The sequence below is a fragment of the Cardiocondyla obscurior genome, linkage group LG25, assembly GCF_019399895.1.
Source record: "Cardiocondyla obscurior isolate alpha-2009 linkage group LG25, Cobs3.1, whole genome shotgun sequence".
In the NCBI taxonomy this organism is placed as follows: Eukaryota; Metazoa; Arthropoda; class Insecta; order Hymenoptera; family Formicidae; genus Cardiocondyla; species Cardiocondyla obscurior.
In genome coordinates this window covers 590094-611574 of record NC_091888.1, presented here as the reverse complement: position 1 = coordinate 611574, position 21481 = coordinate 590094, and the positions used below count along the sequence as shown (strand labels likewise).

The window sequence follows — 21481 nt, the reverse complement described above, 5'->3', positions numbered from 1 at the left end:
GCATACCATTATTATATCAGATTTCCAGAATTAATTTTATACAATTATATTATTTTAAATAATTACACGCTTCATATAAAATCCGTCGTTTTTAGAATAATTTTTTAAATGGTATATAAATTAAAGCCATAAAAATGATATTAAACATTAATTAATGTTATATGAATTGTGTGTGGCAATTAGAATATGCTAATTTAATCGATAAAGCTAAATACATTTAAATAAGTAGAACTAACTAGTATTTGTAATTCTACTTCGTGTAATGTAATGAGTTGCCTGCAATTGGATACGTTTCAACGAGATGCAATCTAATTACGTATGCATTTCAGCTTCTTAAATGCGTATATTAGTGGTTTCAGTACTAAGTTGCCCTTTTGAACTGCACAACGTTTCAGAACGTCGAATTACAGTTATACGTATTCCTGCGTAATAATGTCGATACTTTATATACGTACAAATAAGATTGCAACAAAAATCTGATTTTAAATAATAATAATAAATAATACCAATTGATTTCTGAGGAATAAGTGGCTGAAGGGAAAAGCCTATTGAAAATAACCGAGCAATTACCGCGAGATAAGTCAAGAATTGCACAACGCCGAGTGCTTTCGGACTCGTCTCTCTTCCCAATTAACCACGAGCTCACCCTCGGCGGTGTACATTTCGCGTTTCCAAGAGCAGTCGGCGCCCTTCATTAAAGCGTGATTTCGCTGAATATGCATCTTCCGGTGATTCCGCGACATTTTCGAGGAAAATATCGGCTTCGAGTACCCGTGGCGTACCCGTGGGATGTCGGAGGAGGGGAGGGGGGCACGAAACCGATTTCTTCGCGAAGTCTTCTTAGATCACCCGCGCCATTATCCCAATTGATGTCCCGCAATATTTCTCCCGGGGCCATTTGGAAGATTTTGTCCCGTCTGCATGGCGTATACACCCACACAGCGACGAGAGGGATGCTCGTAGACACGTGTACCATACCTTCGCTTCCTCCTCGAGCCACCCATCAGCTTCGCCTCCTACTTTATCTCGCTTTACCCTCCCCCACCGACTCGGATACACCGACGTTACCCTCTTGTCGCCCCGGCCGGTGTGGCTGTGCCTCCGTGTGCACGTATCAAGCGGTGCCCAATAAATCCACGGTTTAATTAAACTAAGTTTAAACGGAACCCTCTCCCCCACCACTCCCTTCGCCGTTGCACGGAGCAGTTATATGTGTTACGTTCCTGATCCGCCGCTAAATCAATTATCGGAGTTACCGGCGCGATGTGAAAGGGTGTCGCTGGGAAATACCTTCGGGCGGCGCGCATATTGTGCGATGTGCTTTTATTTTCGCGCCACGCTCGAAATCGTCCGCGACGGATTGAAAAGAGGGAAGGGTGGCCGTGGATAATGCTGGATTACACAACGCGCGCTATTTTAACAAAGCGCGGTATAAGTGGTTAGACGTTTTATAAAACGATAGGAAGGATTATTAATTGGTGCAACGTCTGAGTGACTTTTGCACAAATTTTGAATAGCTTTGAAACGCGTTGGAAAATTCCACAAATTATAATATAAAATTCGACGCGTTTCTGGGAGTGCCTCGATCACGATTTATATTTGAAGTACTTAGAGAGGGTATTATTACGTGTATACGCAAAATGACTTTGCTGTAGAAATCGAGAGATCAAGATGCCGCATTTCTGTATAATAACAAAAAGTGGAGCGCGAAAATCAGTCGGATAATTTGCTTTCATTCCTCGCTCAGCCCTCGCTCTCTTTTCTCATAGCATATTTATTACGCAATATTTCGGTGATTTAAATATAAAAATTCAAATATAAAATTTGTACAGCTATGAACGTTCTATAGAAATAAACAATGCATTACTCCGGGGTTACTCTGCAAATAGCAAACAGTTTATTTTGCTCAATTTTGCATGTGTCCGCCGTGACTCATTCCTACTTTATTGATTTCGAGAAGCGAGATACGGTATCGCGTAAAACGTGCAAATTGTTAAATGGAAAGCGAATCGGTTTACGATGCTCGCCTATACCCGCCGCTGATTTATCATTTAATACCGCCGCTAAGTGGATGAAACGTTAGCTTGGCCGGCCATATTTTTGACGATTAAAATGAATTTGCGCCAATCCCCCAATATCACGTCGATGAAGAGTATTATAGAGTTTCAAGTGGCCGCTCCCCTGTTACAGAAAGTAGAGTATGATGTCGCGCAAAAAGCGAGGCGGCCCGATTAAAGTGACAACGGGCTTCGCGTATCTCTACAATCCATTATGCTTAATGAAAATGCAAAGCCGATTCGTGCAATCAAATGCGAACCCTTGTAGCATGTATCGGAATTCCTTCAACAGTACGTATCACTTTAGCAGTGTTGCAGATACACGATTAAGCCTAAGCCATTCGAACTATTTCAGATGGTACATGCGATGGGAAGGGCTCGATTAAACGGATCACTTCCGATCCATTTTACAATCAGCCGGCTGTTCCGCCTACAAACCCCGCCGCCGGTGAGAAACGCGATCTTCTCCCGGCAACTTTTTCTTTCCGAGCTGTCTTTCGGTTTCTTATAATTATAAATATCTAATATCGGACGTTACGTTAACAATTCGACGTTAGTTTTCGATAAAAGTACAGCCTCAGATTTTTGCGTGACAATTTTTAAAAGTACTTAAGAAAACGTGCATGGCAATAGCCCGAATACAGTTTCGAACGTAATATGCAAAACTGGCTAAAATTAGTCTTTCTACTCGCCTCCGCCTAGCTTATTTAATTCAGTAGTTGCACTTATCCTTTGATCTTCGCTTCAGCTATTTACACTCACCAATGTAATAGCAACGAAACCTACTTCGAGACGTTTGTGCCGGCTACAAGTACACGTATACATACGTGTACGTTTACGTGACGTGTATATTATCGACATAGTGACGGACGGTGTGACCCGATACTCTCTTAGCAACCACTTGGCCAGGTACGCTTGATCGGTTCATTTACCAGCGCTGAGAACGTGCAGTCAGGGGTAACCGCCCTCGCAATCTCTATTTGCTTCTTCTGCTATTCTCAAGCCCTTCGGCGTGGTCAATTAAAGACAGCCCTCGCGCAACCAAGATTATAATCGGATACATGTACGTCCTCCCCTAGATACTTTACCTCAATTATCGAGGTCATGCATTTCTTCTAAAATCGAGGAAAAATTATAAAAGATATAAAAAGAATATAGTTATTCATCTATTCGCTGGAAAGTAATTAAAAAAAAAAAATTATTTTAAATAATTACGAATAAAAAAGACAGTTGCTAAAGAAAAATCCCCCATTATTTTAATTGTTGATGTTAAAAAATTAAATAGCGACGAGAATAATTTTAACGAGTTCTTTAAAGGAGAGAGAGAAAGAGAGAGAGAAAAAAAGTATCTGGGTTTAATCTTTGCGTTCATCTTATACATATACGTATACTACTACATGGATGAACAAACACACAATATGGCGCGTGCACTCCTGGGAATTTCAGAAGCTAGTGAAGACGACTTTAACGACCGTCTCTCTTGTTACGATAGCCGAGGGTGCTCAATGATGCGTTAAAGTAAGAGGACGATTGCCCCGTTTCAAAATAATAAAACTCCCTGATAACGATGTTACGTACTATTCTGTTGAGATTGCAGCTGCTGTGTCCGGGAAATATCGAACGATTGATCGTGCCCATTATACGCGAAATTTATATCGGTCCCAACAAGAATTTTATGTCAGTAAAATTTTGCGCCGTAAGCTTGCCGAGTTTTTAAATAAATTGTAGCTTTGTAAAATCTGTTACTGTTATTAAACGAATATACGTGCAAGAAAATAATGTTCGCGCGTAAAGTAGATTATTCGACCGTGCTGTTCTTACAACGGTACGACGATTTAATAACATTAACACGCGAAAATAATATAAACGTTAAAATTCGCGAGTTAACTATACATTAGCTGATAAATAGAAAATATTATGTTTCAATTGGAAAAATAAATTAAGTGGCGTGTTAACAATTTTACTCGGACGCTGCAGACCTCTCGGACGATCACGCGCGCAGATCAAAATTGAACGAATGATATTAATAATGTATAACGCGTATCTGTGCGCGATGAACGAGATTGTGTTATGCGCTCCATAATGCAATAATACGCGAGTATGCAGTGTAAAATAAACATTAAACCTCAATTGTTCATTACGTAACTTTAATGGATTTAATGTACATATTGATATCGCGCCGATACGTATGCGAAATCGGATAAACACCCATAATTATACGAACATTTACGTATAAATCGAATCCGCCGGGTGTTCAATGTACAATATTCCAGAAACCGCAGTCTGACACAAGTCATATAATACAGTTGGTGTAGATCAACTGAGAGAAATGCATTTTTGGTGAATTAACGTAATAATTCTTCTTTTTAAATTAAACCGTTTACGTGTCGCGCGCCGTATGATAGAACGTGAAAAAAAAAAAAAAGAAAAAACAATAAATTGCCGTGACAAAATGGACGAATATATTCCTACGCCATTTACACACAAAGATAATTATTCCATCAGAACACACTTCATTATCGCCCGCGGCGCGCAGAGTGTTAATGAACCTGGGAGACGTACACATTTCCAAACAGGTAACAAGGTTGAGACAATGCAAACGAATTCACAAACGCTCTCGTCGACACCCGGAGTATCCAAGAACAAACAATAACCGACTCCGGCCGTGTTCGTTTGTATTTGCAAGCAATTCCGGAGGAAGAAATACTTCTTGCTGAACTATGCGAATCGTCCGAAATTACCGTTCCGATAACTTTGCTCGAGATGCCTCCGTGAGTTTATTGGAAAATTAAAATTCGCACGGAAACGGCAATAAAAGTCAGACGCGGAATAGCGCTTTCCGAAAAATCTAAAAGTATATCAAGCCTCGGTGAAAAAGAAATTGCCCACCTAGCGTTAACAATATGCCCAATCTTGAACAGTAATTAGCGACTAAGTTAAATGATAATATCCGCCTACAAGTGTTACAAACTCGAATCTCTCGGCAAAGCGAGAATTGAACATTTGACTTTCCATATACCTTCGGCACAAGTGGGTCGTTAAAGTTTAACGACCCGTTAATGCTTGTCAAAGATAACATCCAAAACAATTCGCGGCGAGTCGATAAAGTTTAACGGTGCCATAAATATTTCTTTGCCGCCCGGCCGTGAAGCGTCATCTTAAAGATTAAAATCTCAGTTCGAGAGAACGGAGTTCTATCGATTGCGGTTCCTCGTAAAGTTCCGCTGACGAAAGGGCGTCGGTTACCGAGAGAGTCGGCGGCGCGCATTAATTATTATTCGCCGATTTAAAGCCAAATAACCTTACGGCTGTTAATTGAATGGCGACGTTAAAGAACGACGGTGCCTTCTACGCCCGGGCGTTGTAATAACGGCGAGATTTGCATTTAATCAGGCCGAGAACTCCTCGCTGCGTTTCTTGCCGGCCATTGTAAATGCAGCCCAGCAAGAATGTCCGCGCGCGTTTTTATCGCGTAGCCCATTCTGCACGCGGACCTCGTGAAAACGCCGTCGTTGTGTTACGCCGCACGTTGGATCGCGCGAGTTCTCCCAGTAACTGTTTGCAGTTGCAGGCGAACTGTCTCAGGACAGGGTTATTGTTCGCTTGTCGGGAGACTTTGAAAGTTTCGCTGCCCCATTTGCATCCTAACGATAAACGTTCTTCTGGAGATTTCCTATGCCGACACGCGCAAAGTTTATCGCACACTCCGCGATAATAACAATTGCAATCGCGGGACAACTTTGCAATTACGCGGTATTAATTGCAACTGAACAAAGAAATATTTATCATCAAAGACGCGGGGAAAAGAACATTAAATAAAAAGAAACGTTTGATCCATCGATTACATTGCTCGAAAGCAAATATCTTCCACGATAGAGTATCGATTATAATTCACTTCTGATATGGCAGAATATGAATTCGTCGAATGACATATAATACGTTTAATGTATTTACATATTAAAAAAAAAAAAAAATTATTGTAGAAATAAAAGTATAACTATTTCTGTTTTATTCATCGCGGAAGAGTGTTGTATTTTAAAAGGTAAAAACATTCTATAACGCTTGCTGGAAAAATTAAAAGAAATTGGTGTATACCATCGACGGGACGTCCGGTGGACTTTTTTACCTGACAACGCGGCGGAGAACCAATGAATGCGTGGTAAACGTAGTACAAAAATATTACTCACCACACGGTCGCCCGGATGCTTGACGTAACAATTCAGCTCTGCTGTCTGGCCGACGATGGCAGTGACATTTCGCGGTGCAATATCGTCGAATTGAGGTTTGTCCCAGGATCTCGTCGGCTTGCTCCCTGCGACCACGCTGGCGATACTGGAACCGCCTGAAAAAACATATGCCGTAATAACGATAATAATTTTATAAGAAAATTCAGTTTTAATGAATAAAATTATGCACCTCTTAATTTTAAAGAATTTTAAACAAATTTATACGTAAATCGTACATAAATGTTGAAATTAAAATTTAAAAGGGATTTTCTTAAATATTAGGTAGTACATGTATGGCTAGGCTTGATGTTTTTATTAAAAAATAAAAACTTAGCCTTGCAGGCGTAAATTAATCTCATATTGAAAGTAACTTTGTACGATGGCCAGTAATGGGTTTAGAGTTGTGGCTTCAAGGTATAATATAAATGAACCCTTCTCGTACGCGCATCGTAATATCAAATCTTAATCCACGGCTCGGTTAGTTTACGATAAAAACAAATCTAACAGTAACGATGAGAAAATATATAATGTAAAATAAAAAGAAACAGATAATTTACTCAACTAGGGCACAATTAGGTACATTAATATTGAAAAAAAAAAAAAAAATTGCTTGCAAATCTCGCGCGTGTCGCGCGCGAGTACGAAAAAGCGTAATCTAAGAGATTGCATCGCAAAAGTTCGGTGAGGCAACTAAATCTGTAGACAAATCTTATCTGATGAAACACTGAACGGGCTATATAACTCACGCCGAAGTCAAAGTCGAAGTTAGATGAATATGGAAACTCGGTGCAGCGTGCATTCAAACGAGATTAGACGGCGGAACCCTTTACAGTATCAGAAGCTGTAGCTGCGAGTGGACTGAAAGTTGCCGGGTTGCGCATACCGTAGGTAATTGTAATAAGTACTTGATTAGGTCCAAACTTCCAGGATTATAAAGCGTCACGCCATTACTCACGGTTCTTGTACACAATTGCGTTTAGTATACGCGAGACGTGATGCTGCTCAGCGCCAAGGATACCATTATCCACTTTGATCTTATATCGAGAGAAATAATTTGCAAACTAATAACCGTAAAGCGTATTAACGTGTACACTTCCTCGCTTCTTATCACTTTCACCGCGTCGCGGGGTAACGATATTACGCCCGCGATGTTAAAATCGAACGTAATGCTCAACAAATTGATGGTAGTTACGTTTCAACAAGGCTTCACTTTATAAGTACAATGTAGTTAGACATTTATGCTTTGTAATAAGTAAACAGACTAATAATTAACTCCCCATATTTGGTTAATTTGAACGATCGCGTGTTTGTAAACGATGTTTAATGCACTTCTGACCACAGTATCCGATTAAAAAAAAGTGTTTAATTATCATCCAGTAATCACGTTCGTTTATGAACATTAACTTATACAACGTCACGTATTACCGTTTCTCAATATTAATTTAATACAACGTTTATAGAAAACATGATAATAACGTTTTTTAATTATTTTTTATTTTGGATTGATCTATATATCTATGTATACATTACATGCAAAATGTAATGTATTTCGTTTTCAAACTGTTAAACATGTTACATTAATATTTTTTAAGAATATCAGATTTTCGTTAAAAATAATACTAAAGTTGTTTTTTTAAAAATTTATTTTCGGTGAAATGCAGTACATATCCGAAATCAATATACGTCTAATGACGTTCATGTGAGAGTTAATATGCTGTGTGATGTATCTTGGTGCAGGTTTCATTCAATTTATATGAATTGCTCGACTTGCCATTAACCGAGCTTTCGTCGATCGTGGAGATTGTCATTATCATAATCCCATAGGAGTAGCTGAATAAAATAAAAAAAAAAACAAAAAAAAGAACGGGCGGGTTTCCAAGGGGTGGCGTCGGAAAGCCCAATGGAACGGCTATGCGGGGCAAGAAGGGCGAGATAGAACGCGTCCGATAAAATTTTCCATTGTATGTCGGGTAAAATGGGACTTCGGCGCGGATAGAAATTGAAATTGTTACGAGGTACATGCGAAAATTGCGGAAATCGCACAGCCCAGAGCATAACGAAAGCGTGACGGAATCAAAAGGTCGACGCCTTGAAAATGCTCTTACCAGTTACAATATTATAATTCAAATGTTTTACGGTGAAATTAATTTAAGACTACGATAAAATGGGATTTTTTTTCCGCTCACGTTACCCGTTTTCGCTGTTAAACGCAAGGGCATGAGAAAATTTATAAAGCACAAAGCGTAAGTTGTATATTAATAGCACTTAGATGTTTTGAGCATTACGATTCATTTTGAATTCTTAATTGCAAAAAAAGGAAAAAAAAAACCTCGCAAATAATTATTCCTATATATTATTTACGTAAAAGCATACGGATAAAAAATTTTATATTTTTCCCTCCCATCTCTCAATTAAATTTAACAAATTTAAATATGAGCATACATGTGATATTAAAAAATTTAAAAATAAATTGTTTTTTATATATATATTTTTTTTATGTAAAAATTTTAGTAAATTATTTTGTAATTTAACTAATCACTTCGAATTGATTCTTAAAATCTTACATCGCGTGTGCGCGCGTCATACATAACTCATTTCCATATTACGTAGACAAACTTTTGCGTTCCTCGGCAAGAAGTTGTTTCGCCAATAAAGCATTCTCTCTCCGAACTTTCGATGAACACCGGGAAATGAAAGCTATCGAACTCAGCTTTCGATACGCAAAGGCTCTACCCTCCTCGCCGTACCTTGCACGAATTCAATAAGGTTCTGCATTCTCCGTACTCCGTGGCAACAATAACTTCTTGTTATAGTCAGGGCGCGGGTTAAGCAAACACCGGTCACGAGAACAATACGAGGCACTGCCCACTCGCCGGATGATTTTCCAAACTTCCTTCCAGTCACGGCACGTAATCCGAGTTGTTTGATCTGTAGCTTTGAACTCGGCGGAAAACACCACTAGTGAAATTTTCCACTTCGCCTTTAAATTTAGCCACGTCTGCCTTTATTTCTGATTTATTTTATCTTCGTACGTCCGCTATCTATGTAGAGCTCCAACAACTTTTCGCAATTAAAATCCACCGCAAATAGATACAAAACGAAACTTCACAACGCGCAAATTATCGTATGCCTATTATGAATTTTTAATTAAGAAATAATAATAAAGATATTAAATTTACAGAATGTACTACGTTACGTATGCAAAAAAAAAAAAAAAAAATTAAGGAAAAGCGTCTAAGAAGATAAATCACTTGAAATTATAAAATATTTATTATTTCGGATTATCAACCAAGCAAAGTTCTAAACATATATTTATAATCTCATTAGAAATATATTGCGTCACGTGATATTCTTCATATTTTTATGTACAGCCATCACAAAGAAATATGCGATAATATGTTTTTCGTTCTGTAGAAATTATTATTACGGTAGAAACAGAGATTTTTCTTTTGCCGTTAAAATGAACTAATGGCCGAGCGCGATGAAAAGAGAACGCGGTAATGCCGTTAATGTCAAAGCGCGCTGCGCTTTACTCACGACTCGCGCCGTATTTTATCGCGCTAAGCCACGTCGAATCTTGCCCCGGCGCTGAAGCAATATTTATTTGCCGTTACGATAGCGAAAAACGGAGCAAATGCCTGTACAAAGTGTCCCGGCGATACGCCGCCATAGTTTCCACGAGCAGTTCCTATTCCGAGTCGCACTTGGCGCGGAACTGCGCCGGCGATATTTTGAAATGGATGGTATCGTCGATTTCGGTATCGAGTGCATTGCCGAAGGGTCCGTTCTTTTCTACCCCGTTTTATTCCATTGCCCGCCTCGTCGCAATTCGTCGCGGTATACGGTCGATCGGCTCGCAGCAATATGAGCGCGCCTTCCCTTTTACCTGCGAATCGAGATGCTGGATTTTGCCCCGTTCAGATAAATCGACGACTCGCGAACGACGTCGACGGCAATTGCGCGATCTAAGTCGAGGTAGCGAGACGATATTTATTTTTATCATCCTCGGTACTGCAATCTGTGATAAGGCCGATGCACGCGATGTATAATTCATACAGCGGTTAAACGGTGATTGAAGTAATTATAATTTAATAAATATATATATATATTTTTTTTTTTATTTTTTTTAAGAAAAATAATTACGACACGTCGAGTGAGAGAGTATCTCCAGAAAAATAAAAGCTAAACCTCTTGTTCTACCACCTGCCTTTTTCCCTCCGCGAAATGTGTTGTGAAAGATGAAGACATCATCGCACAAAGAACATTACGCGAGATCGAATTTGTACGCGCGGCGTTTCGCAAACGGAGTCGAGCTTCCGCCCATAGCGGTGGCACGGTCGATTGCGATAACGATATAGCTAGGCGGAGGTCCCCGGTTACACTCTCGTGGTCCATATGCCTCCTCTGGGGTACGAGCGTATTCTATTAACATGACGGTTTACACGGTCGCGTATCCCTCGTAAATAGAAATGAGCAAACAGATTCTGCGGCGCAGCCATCGGGACCCTTTACCGCGCTTCCCTGTTCGCCAATTTCATCAGCGCTCGCTCGCATAACTGAAAACTGTGAAAAATGGAGACTGCAGAGAGAGAGAGAGAGAGAGAGAGAGAGAGAGAGAGAGAGAGAGAGAGAGAGAGAGAGGCGAGGGAGAGACGCGGGAGTACAAAGACCTTCCGGCATTTTCCGGAAAAATGTTCGCGCGCACTGTGATACGCGGACGGAGCAATTTATCACTCTCAGAACGCCGCGACATTAATAAGCGTTTCGGGTCAGACAATGAGCGGTGGAGTAATTCTGACGAGCAACTCGCGCGCGCGTAGCTATTCGTCTCGGAAGGATTTGTCGCCGGCGGGTGGAAGAGCTCTTGGAGTAAAATGGAATATTAACGTTGTACATAGATCTCTAAATTCAAGCGGAAGATCTGCGAAAATCATTTCGCATCCTGCCTGTCGATACAACTGTCCGATTTAATATGTTTATTTTATTATGTGTAATATAACAAAGACACGCAACACGTAATTAAAATATTTAAAAAAATTTTATACAATAAGCACAGAAGCATAAAGTCTTGTCGTTATAAATATTCCGTTTGAGAGCGCATCAGTATTTTAAATACGTATATATAAAGCATCGTATCTTGTCTTATACATTATAACTAGAATAATTCTTCACGCCGCGGTTATTATGACCGTGGAATTTATTACGGAGCTCCATTCATCCCGTAAATTATGTACTACGTGTTAGAATCGCGCATGCTTCCGTTTTGCGAGCGAAGATAATTTAAATACGCGCGACTTGTAAAGAGGAATTGTCGAGGTAAATAATATAAGGCGACGTATATGCGAGGGAGCGCGCGTATGTGTGTCCGGGAATAAGCACACACGCGAAACACCGAGGCCTTAGATGGTGGCTCGTACAGCCTGGCTGCGCAATCGAATAGAGAAGAAGTACAATGGCGGAGATACTGCAAATGCGAGAATCCGAGAAAAGTTCGTGGACCACTCGTTCCCTCCTCCGCGAAGGGAGAAGGTACGGAAGATCGGAAAAATTGCTGAGTTACTCCTGCATCAGTGCTTTAACATAAAGTGGAATATATGTATAGTCGTACTGGTATTACGGAACTTTAATGGCCGTATAATCCCGTCAGCACGCGTGATTCTCGACGGTCGACCTTACTCACGATTACCGAAAGTTTCAATTCGCAGTTCTCGTCTCCATTTTCGCGCGACGGAAAAAAGAAAAAGCGCATTCTCTTAAACGAGAGAAACGAAAGGGCCGCGCGTGTTGCGCGGACCGCTTATTTATATTTATTGAATATTCGCATCGAGCACTGTTTGTATTAAAATTTACCAAACTCGTGATTGAAGTTCCTTTACCATGTGCTCGGGCTGCACTCCATAAAATTGTATCCCACTTCAACGCGAAAGCACTTTCGAGCAGAATAAACATTCCGGTAGTTCCAGTTCAGCAATCTATCTAGTATAACAGAATCTCACCTATATCATACGTATTCAATAGCGAGCTTAAACTTTACGAAGCCCATTAGCGAGTAACTAGGGGATGTTCTATCGAGCGAAGTCAGCAGTTAAATTCGCGAACGTCCAAATCTCATGAGGCCGTTCAACCTCACGGTACGGAGTACCACCTCTTAAGGGCAACGATTCTAAAGCGTCTACGTGTATGTGCGTAGCGCTTTGAAGGGGGTCACCGCGCGGGGGCGAATGCAATCGAAAAGGCTGGCCCTAGCGAGTCCTTGCATTTCTCACAGCGACACTTGACCCATGGCTAACGTTAGATACAAGGTCAGAGAACCGGGAGATCGGCGCGCATTGAAATTCGAAGCCCGTAAATTTAATGCGCTGGGAATTAGACTATTAAGCGTGAACAATGCCGTAATCCTGCGCGGTACATCTGTTCGGTACCCTAGCACGATAACACTCATTGCGCAGTAAACGACTTAGAATATTAGGGCAATAATGCCGACGCGATAATTCCTCCGGAGTCGCCGACGATAAGCTTTAATAAATACCGAAAGTTGCACTAAAAATTTATCGACATTGAACAACTGAAAATAATAAGTTGATTACAAAGTAAAAAACATAAAGATAGTAAGAAGTTAATTAAAGCAAAAGTATATATATGGCGAACGTTTTGCCAAAGTTTCCTCCCGAATGAAAGTCATGAAAGTAGACTGGTGTGACGTGGAATAATGACGAGCCAAAACGTGGGTAGCGTCGAAGGTGCGTTCGTAAGGTTAAAGGAGGACGGTTGAGTTGAAAGATCGGTCTAGGACAGCGCAAGATCATGGATGAGACTAGGCGCAGGCTAGTTCGAGGAAATTGCCACTCAGAAAGTTGCGTAACCGAGGGGATTACAAAACTTATTGTATGAGAAGAAAACGAGGCGGCGAACGGAGTCGCGACACTGTATTCTTACGACCCGCAACGCGATCTTCATACGAAAATAGCGCCCAATATCGCTCGCTATCTTGGGCGGCCGTAATGCAGTAGGTTGAAGCGAAGGCGGTGTAAAATAATAGCAATAGAAATTTTGATTGTATTACGAATATAATAATTAATATTTTAGTTACTTGTAAAATATTTAATTGAAAAAAAATTGAGGTTAATTCTAAAGGCAAAAAAAAAAAAAAAAGAAATAAGAAATCAGAACTGCATTAAATTCAGGTCGACTTGAAAAGATCGAAATCGCATTGAGAAGAATTGAAAAAGGAATCAAGAAGTATCGTGGTTCTGGAAAATTGGCACTCAGAAAGTTACGCAACTGAGAAAATTACAAAACTTATTGCGCGTAGGGGGAAAACGAGTCATCGGGCAACACCACAATGTAACATCCACCCTCAACTTCTTGAAATTCTATTCTTGCGTGCTGTTGTGAAGCGGAACATAAGTAAGATATCTCGTATCTGCAGTATCATAATTCTCCCCGCAGAGATGCAATGTGCAAATTACATGCGGAACGACTGACTGTGCACCGTCGTCTCTTTCAACTCCGCGCAGTAGCCGACGAGCGTCCCCAAACGAAGGAAGTAATTTCGTATAAATTATACTTGCGAGGAAACCCGATAGCGGATGCGTCGGATCGCTTTATTTAACATTCTGCTTGAGGAAAAAAAAAAAAAAAAAAAAAAAAGGGAAGAAGCGTGTATTTTCTGTCGCTTTCGTTTCTAGCTCGTTGCAGCCGCGTTATGTACCTACTTATTGTATATAACACGGTTATAAAAGGTTGTTATATTGAGTTGCATAAGATTATAATAATACGTACGTATACGTGACTAAGAATTTATATTGCGACAAAAAAATTATCTATAAATACAATTTTAACTTTGCACCATTAATTCTCTTGATTGTATAATCTAGCAGCTTTGTTTCGTTCACTTTTCAACCCTCGGAAGAGCTCGCTTTTATTCGCGCGCGTGCAATGTTCTTGTTGCCACGCAGAGTTGCTTTCCTCTCGGGAGGAAATTGTAGAGCCGGTCCATTCCGTGGGAATTGCCACTCGGCAGGGTAACGTAACTATCAAAACTTGCGCCGTGAAAAACGAATCATCCGGTTTCTGAGGCTGAGGAGTGAAGTTCCGGGGCGGAGTCGCGTGTTTCCGGCCGCTGTTACGCAAGAAGAATCGACGTCAATGCTTTTCTTCGTCCCGTTCCGCGCGCGAAAGTTCGAGCTCAGACTACTCGCGCGATGAGGAATGAGGACAGTCGGCAGACGCGATCATTTGTTATTTACTCATCATTACACTTCGACGTGACTAAAATGCCCGACGAGTCCGCGATATCCTGAAACGGAGCCCGTCATTCCGCGCCCTGATTTCCTCGCGCGCCGAAACATTCGCTGACGTTTTGTTTTCGATCATCCGGGTGCAACTCGAAGTTGAGTAACTTGGGCGCAAGACATTGAAGATCAACGGATATCCGTCGGAAACTCACGTCTCGACGATAGATGTTCTCTCTGGGAAATCATCCGAGATGCACTCAATATTTGATGCAAAATAAAATACATTATTATCAAATGATACGTCGATAAGTTTCATTTACACAGGGAAAAAAAAAAAAAGAGAGAGATTTCGGTGATATACGCGGCAATGTACCTAATATGTAACATTTTAAACTCTGATATATATCGCGGAAATACATATGTATACACGTGGAATATCGTGTAAAGTGATTTGGAAGTTGCCTCGGAGCTGCGAAACTTCGCGATGCAATTTTCGTAATAATTACTCATAATTATTCGCTGGTTAGAGGTGGGCGATAACGCGAAGCGGCCCGCTTTAATAGCACGGAGAGTATGTGAATAATAAAAAGTTCCTCTGAAAAACATGCAGCGCACCACATCGGCCGGGATAAACTTCGAACGTGAGAATATTGACGCGAAAAGAGAGTATGAGAGGTCAGCAGTATATTCAGGTTCGAAGTTACCGTAGCGGGCATTCTTCTCGTACTGATCTTTTTTTTCTTTCTTTCTTTCTTTCTTCGCACGACTTCATCCCGGTAAAAGAGAAAGAGACAAAGAGGGAGGAGAGAGAGAGAAAAAAGGAAGGAGAGTCGGCGCTGGGCGCGAGAAGCCCCGTTAAAGCCTTCGCTTTAAAGCTTTGCAACTTGGGCGGAAAGTTCGCGTTCGAACTATCGGGAAAACCTCGCGCCGCAGTATAAGCCCGACCTTTCTGATATTATTATTGCCCCGGCCATGCCTTGCACCTCGCGACGTCCTCGTTTTACGTCTGCTCTATCCATTTCGTTTTGCTTTTCGCTTACTTTTCAGCCGCGCGGCACGTAGCGGCCGAAAAAAAAAAATTAAAAAAAAAAGAAAGAATAAGAGGCAGGAGTTGACCCGCAAAAATCGCTTTGTCACAACACTTCGCGTTATCTGGCCTATCTTTCTTTGTAATTACATTCAAACTCCGTGACAAGGAATTAATTAGCATTACTTCAAAATTGTTTCCAGTTTTTACACGATCTGGCTCCTTTACTTTAAACATGAATTTTTTTTAAGTAAAATCTTTATAAAAAGAAAACTTTTACCCTTTTTTTTTTTATTAATTTTATTAACTAATGTACTGGGGCATGTCTACATTAATATTTTCCATTTTATGTTACAGTTACAGGCAGAGCTCTACAACTCCGCTGAAGTTCATCCAGATTGGTGAGTCGCATAATTTTTTTATTTTGTAGTTTGTAATTGCAGTCTTTAAAAAAATAGCACGCGCATAGTTTCTTCTAATATAAAATAAAAACAGGTGTTGAAGTCGCAAATAAATCGTTTCAACAGGAAATTAGACTCGTTTATGCTTCATATTTCCGTTAGTATATTTCGAAACAATTTCGCAATTTTGAATTAATTAAAATACAGCGCGATTTGGATTCAGCATTTCAGCGAAAGAGGATCTGTACCGACATTAGAGTATCCTATCGGTGAACGTTATTTCCCTCATCAGTAAGCGCAACGGCAGCGTTCTCCGTGCATCGACATGCACGCGGAATGAAATCCTATTGTCATACACCCGCGGGTATTGTTGAACGTGCGAAGAAACGATCGACACAAAGCGGCGACAGCGTGGCAATTGCGTTACTAACGCGCTAAGCATAAACGAATGAAATTTTACATTCAGACACTATTCCCCCCCTTTTTTTTGTCGGATTATTAAACGTGTAAAATTGTAAAAAAAAATTTTAACTAAAAAAAAATAATGTGCACTGCTTATAATTTCGACTTGTAATGTCGACGTATCATTCGAATTCGGTAAAAAGTTCTTTTTCTTTTATTTGCACCCAGACGCATTTTCGTAACAATGCGATATCAACACGTGCTTGGCCTACGCGCGACAAAAGTTATTTTACTGCGTGAATTCTGTAACTTTTTCTACGTGGGGATCATATGTCGAATTATTTCTATATGGATCGTATTCCAACTTCGTGCATTGCATAAAAAATCTTTCCACAGAGAATTGAACAAATTGTCTAAGGGTACGTGTGATTTACTGCAACAACAAAATAAAAATGCTACTTTTTTTTGTTGAATAAATTATAATCGTTCTGTTTTTTAATATTATAATAATTTACTTTTTTGAAATAAATTAAATAATATACTAAATTATGGATGAGCAAGTAAACTAAGAGAAAAAAAAAAATCTTTAAATTGTAACGCTATTCGATGGGTGAAAATATTTTGTTACACCAAAATCGCGAAATAGTATTGAAGAGAATAAAAGCTGAGAATCTAAGCAAATTCAATCGCGGCGTCAATCACGTTGATCGACGTGGTCAGTAGACTGGTCCGCACGACCGTGACTGACATCGCGATCGTATCAGAGTTTTCGGATTATTTACGATTCATTGACGTCTCGCGGCTGCCGTAGATTTCCGATTGTACTCTTCGGACTTGCAACGAGAGCTGCTGTGAGAAATCAGCCGGCGCCACGAAAAACGATTCGTACGAACGTGCCGAACTATTCGCCCACGGTTGCTCTCCGTGCCAAGATATTTAATGCAAGCGCATCGATTTACCGAGCCCCCTCGCATTTTTCTCACCCGTCCGGGATATCCGTGAGAACGGCCCGAAAGATCGCGATGAAAATTCTATGAGCGATGACGACCGCGCGGGGGGGTGCGCGAGTATAATCCCCGTGTGGACCGGAAGTAGTCCTCTCTGTGTCGCCGTCGTATACCCGGGATAACTATCGAAGTTACGGGCTACGCGACGATCGTAGATCTGGGGATAAGCCGGTAGAACGAAACTGCAATCGCGCGAACCTCACGTGGAAACCACATTGAATATTCATTGACTAATCGATTGGAGAACACGTTTTAGACCATACTGAACTTTACACGTAAATTTGCGTGAAATAGATTTTCGCGTGAAGCGGAATCTCGTCTCTACGATTAACGATGAACGCTCTCCAAGTGTTACGCGCGCGACAATGAATTTACGTCATCTTTCGGCAATCATTTCATCGTGTTTTTTAAACAGAAAATTCTATGCAGTTCTTCACGGACAATAACATTAAAAATATTTACTATTAATATAATTTCTCGCAGTCTTTTTTTTTTTTTGTTTAAATCGTGGACGATTTAAAGTTGCATTTGTAAAAAATAGTACGCGCTGGGAGCAAAAGTAGAGTCGGGTAAGACGTCGCGATTGAGAGGGCGTTACGTCATTGACCGAAAGCGCCTTACGCGAACGAGGTCCATTTTTCATAGAAGATTCGACTTGATGCATCGAGCGGAGGAATGACACTCGCGCTTCTTGATTAGCCGTATAATTTTTTCCTTTTCCGCGATAATATCATCCGCCTTGAGGCGAAGAGTTACCCGGTGGAATGAGAAATGTTCTTGGACCGCGTTACCAAACGATTCCGCGGGAGCGAACTCTTCCTGATACCTCGATCCCGCGTTTCCCATATCCGAGGCTCGTTCATCGTGAAGCGCGGCTCATGAATTCCTGCGAATGCCGGTTCTTATCGCCGGGACACGTCGTTGCGCATGAAAGGCGCGCCTTTCGGAAGAAGAATGATCGTCGTTTGTGCAAAGACCGTGTGAATTGCGCCATTACATTTTGCGGAGCTTCTTCGCCCGGCGCGCTTCTTCATATTAACTTCTTTCTCATGATGCGGCATTCCTAGAACTGATCATTTCTCATTGGGGGATACGTTGCAAATAGGACTCGCGATAATTTAACGCGGCCACTGAGAAATATTGCGCGCCAATAATCAACGTTATTAATAACAACTCTTCAGAATGCGCTCTAATAAACTTTCTTGAAACTTTACGTTCGCGTTAACTATTCACAAACGAAAGTATCAAATCACGTTTTCGGCGCACCGAAAACCGTTTCGTGAGAGAATCACAGATATATCTTAGGGGATATTCACAAGAAATATTCTGATACACATATATTTCTTACCGCCGGTCAAGGGAATAAACTATCAACGTTTCGGATGCTGCGTACGTGATCAAAATATATCGTCTAGTTTCAACGTATTTAAGATGTATTCGTAGTTGTCAATTTGCCGCGAAAGATGCTTTGTAAATTTTTTTAACTAACATTCTCTGTCGTATATTTTAAATGAAAAGTTTTAAGCTCACGTCGTTTAGACGCTCGAGCTTTACGTCGAAATATAGGTAATAAAATTTATCTACGTTACGGATTTTTGAATCATAAGGTTCGGACAAAATGGAACATTGATTAAGAATACAACTTAAGATACACAACAGAACTTGGCAAACTTCCTATAACGTCATTACACCTTAAGAAGGGTAAAACTCTGAGACGGATCTTCTTGCGTTTCTAGGAGAGAAACTTGACGCTTTCATCACCTTCTTATTGTCTTTCAATCACGAACGACACGCTTGTGAACCTAATTCTCCTTTCTCACTTGTTTTACTTCGCTATTTCGATAAGAAAGTAAAACAATATTTTTCTTTATAACTGAACGAGGCTTTTGTTTTAAAAGAGAAACTGTATAAACTCTAGCATTACACAATCTCAAATTAAACATTTTAATTTGTCGGAAATTAATTACGTTAATCGTAATAATAATAACAAAGTTGACACGCGTGTACATTAAATAAATTCGACCGTGTAAACTTATACAATTAATTATAAAATACAAATTTAAGTCAACAATTAATAATATCACGTTAATTCTACGTTGCACTGCGCATGATATTAATTTGTCGGTATGACTTTTATACACAAATAACCACGGAAAAGACGACACTCGTTACACCTCTCCATCAGTTAGCTTTCTCCGCACACAAAGCGAGTCGCGCGGAGGTGTATTTCGAGAAACTAAACACCTTCGTTCCATATTTTGCGGTATTTTTCCGCTGCGACTGCAGCAGACACGTCCGAGCTGTAGTCTGCCCCTGTAACCCAAGCTTGGATTTCTCCTCCACGCGGTGAAAGAAAGAAAAAAAAGGGAAGGGGGGGGGAGGAAAAAAAATTAAGCAAAACTCGCCTAAACCGTTTCTCCCCTTTTTACGACGGACGCAGGCCGTCCCCAAACCAGCGCTCCTTCTCTTTCAGCCCCGGCAACGACTACAACTAAGACAATTTACAGCCATCTGATTCCGTCGCGGTCCTGCGATTACGCAAGCTTTTTCCTTATTTATGAGCATAAAAAGTTCCGCGACACCCTCACCCCTTTCCCGCGCGGCTTACGTAATTTCTTATTTATCTGCGGGACACGCGTCTCCCGATGTTCTTTTCGTGCTTCTCGATAACCGCTCGTTTATCTCCGGCCATTTCTTTTCACCGGTCACGCCTAGCGTATATCTTCTTCCGGTTTGAAGCGGGGGATATTTGTCTTGACTGTCTAGTTCATCGAATCGCAAGAGCACCTAGCGTAGGTTTTTGCGTGGGAGAGATGGGCGGGAAGATCTTGCTTTCGGATTACCTCGACATGCGAAAGGAAACGGATTTCTCAACAAAGAACAAAAAACGTGAAGGATACACGACAAGCTGTTTAGCAGCGGAATATTTCGCTGTTTTCTTCGAGAAAACGACAGAACTCCAACAGTATGATAATTATTGCATTAGGTAATAATAAGTTCTATAATGAAATACTGTTACATATATTTAAATTCGACGAAATTTGTGCGTAAAAGAAATAGAAAAAAAAAAAAAAATTAATACTCTACATATACACATATACAGATAAGAGTTAAATATTTCTTTTGAGCACTTCACGGATATATGCAACGAAAAGGAATCACAAATACAAATTAAGATCAGTTTCCCCGGCGTTTTTCTGTAAACTGCAAAGGTTGCTCCTTTACACTAGGTATGAGAAAATTGCATGATTCTCAAAGGGTTAGATTGCTCGAACGAGCATCGGGGGAGGATCGCTATTTCAGCGCCAATCGGGTTTTCAACCAAGCAAGTGAACGACGTTAGCCACGAATACCTCTTTTTAGCGCTGTTTCGAGCGAAGATGTGCCCATAAAAAGGGCAAGAGCGCCAGAGGCGTGGTGAAAAGCACAGAAGAAGGGCCGTCGAGGAGGATGGTATTTTCTAAAGACGCTTACTCTTCAGGCAGATGCGAAACCGCGGGCAAGGAAAAGCAAGGGGGATCCGACGCCTATATTTACTCATTTTCTTTCGGGCGTTTCTCAAAGGAAACGTCGCCTCAGTCGTCGCTGGGCGTAAAAATGCTCAGCTATTTCGCCTCGCCTAAAGGCTTAACCCCGGTGTAACCCGCGCCTCGCGAATCCGCGCGATTATCTCATCGTCTCATAGACAGAGCGAATAAAGGGCAACGGGGTGCGTTGAAATTTTCGAAAGCCGAGGGAATACTTTGGCCTTAGCCGACTCTCCAGCGATATCCGATAAACAAAATCTCGCGGTCTAACAATATTCTCGCGGTGCGATACATTTAATAGTCGATAATAAAGTGTACTTTTTCGCTCGCGATTTTTATAATTATTTTTATCTCCGAGCGCCCAGACGTCTTGATTTTTTTACGTTCGCGAGATCAAATGAGATTCCCTCGCGGAGTGAGATCGGTGATCGGCCGGAATACCGGAGCTAATAGTTTCGAGCGCGGCTGGGAGCGCGAACGGTCGGATCCGCCACGGAATACCGGACGGAAGTGAGCTTCAGCGTTAATATCTGGTTTAATTTCGCTCAATTTCTACGCCGCATAGTTACTGACAACATCAGCCGTGGGTGCCTATGA

General features: G+C 40.9%; 2 protein-coding genes across 11 annotated transcripts in view; one reads left to right on the top strand and one right to left on the bottom strand.

Moving 5' to 3' along the window:
- The window catches only part of LOC139111861 (protein amalgam), a 159361-nt gene that overhangs the window by 75787 nt on the left and 62093 nt on the right, over positions 1–21481 (bottom strand). For all 6 annotated transcript variants that reach the window (XM_070672422.1, XM_070672426.1, XM_070672427.1 and 3 more), the window contains one exon: positions 6245–6399. In XM_070672422.1, coding sequence (XP_070528523.1) covers positions 6245–6399 — 155 coding nt within the window. The remainder of the gene's footprint in view (positions 1–6244; positions 6400–21481) is intronic.
- The window catches only part of LOC139111863 (uncharacterized), a 150000-nt gene that overhangs the window by 69648 nt on the left and 58871 nt on the right, over positions 1–21481 (top strand). For all 5 annotated transcript variants that reach the window (XR_011547289.1, XM_070672432.1, XM_070672431.1 and 2 more), the window contains one exon: positions 15905–15948. Coding sequence is in view for 4 of the 5 variants with exons in the window: in XM_070672432.1 (XP_070528533.1) it covers positions 15905–15948 (44 nt within the window). In the remaining variant the exon portion in view is untranslated. The remainder of the gene's footprint in view (positions 1–15904; positions 15949–21481) is intronic.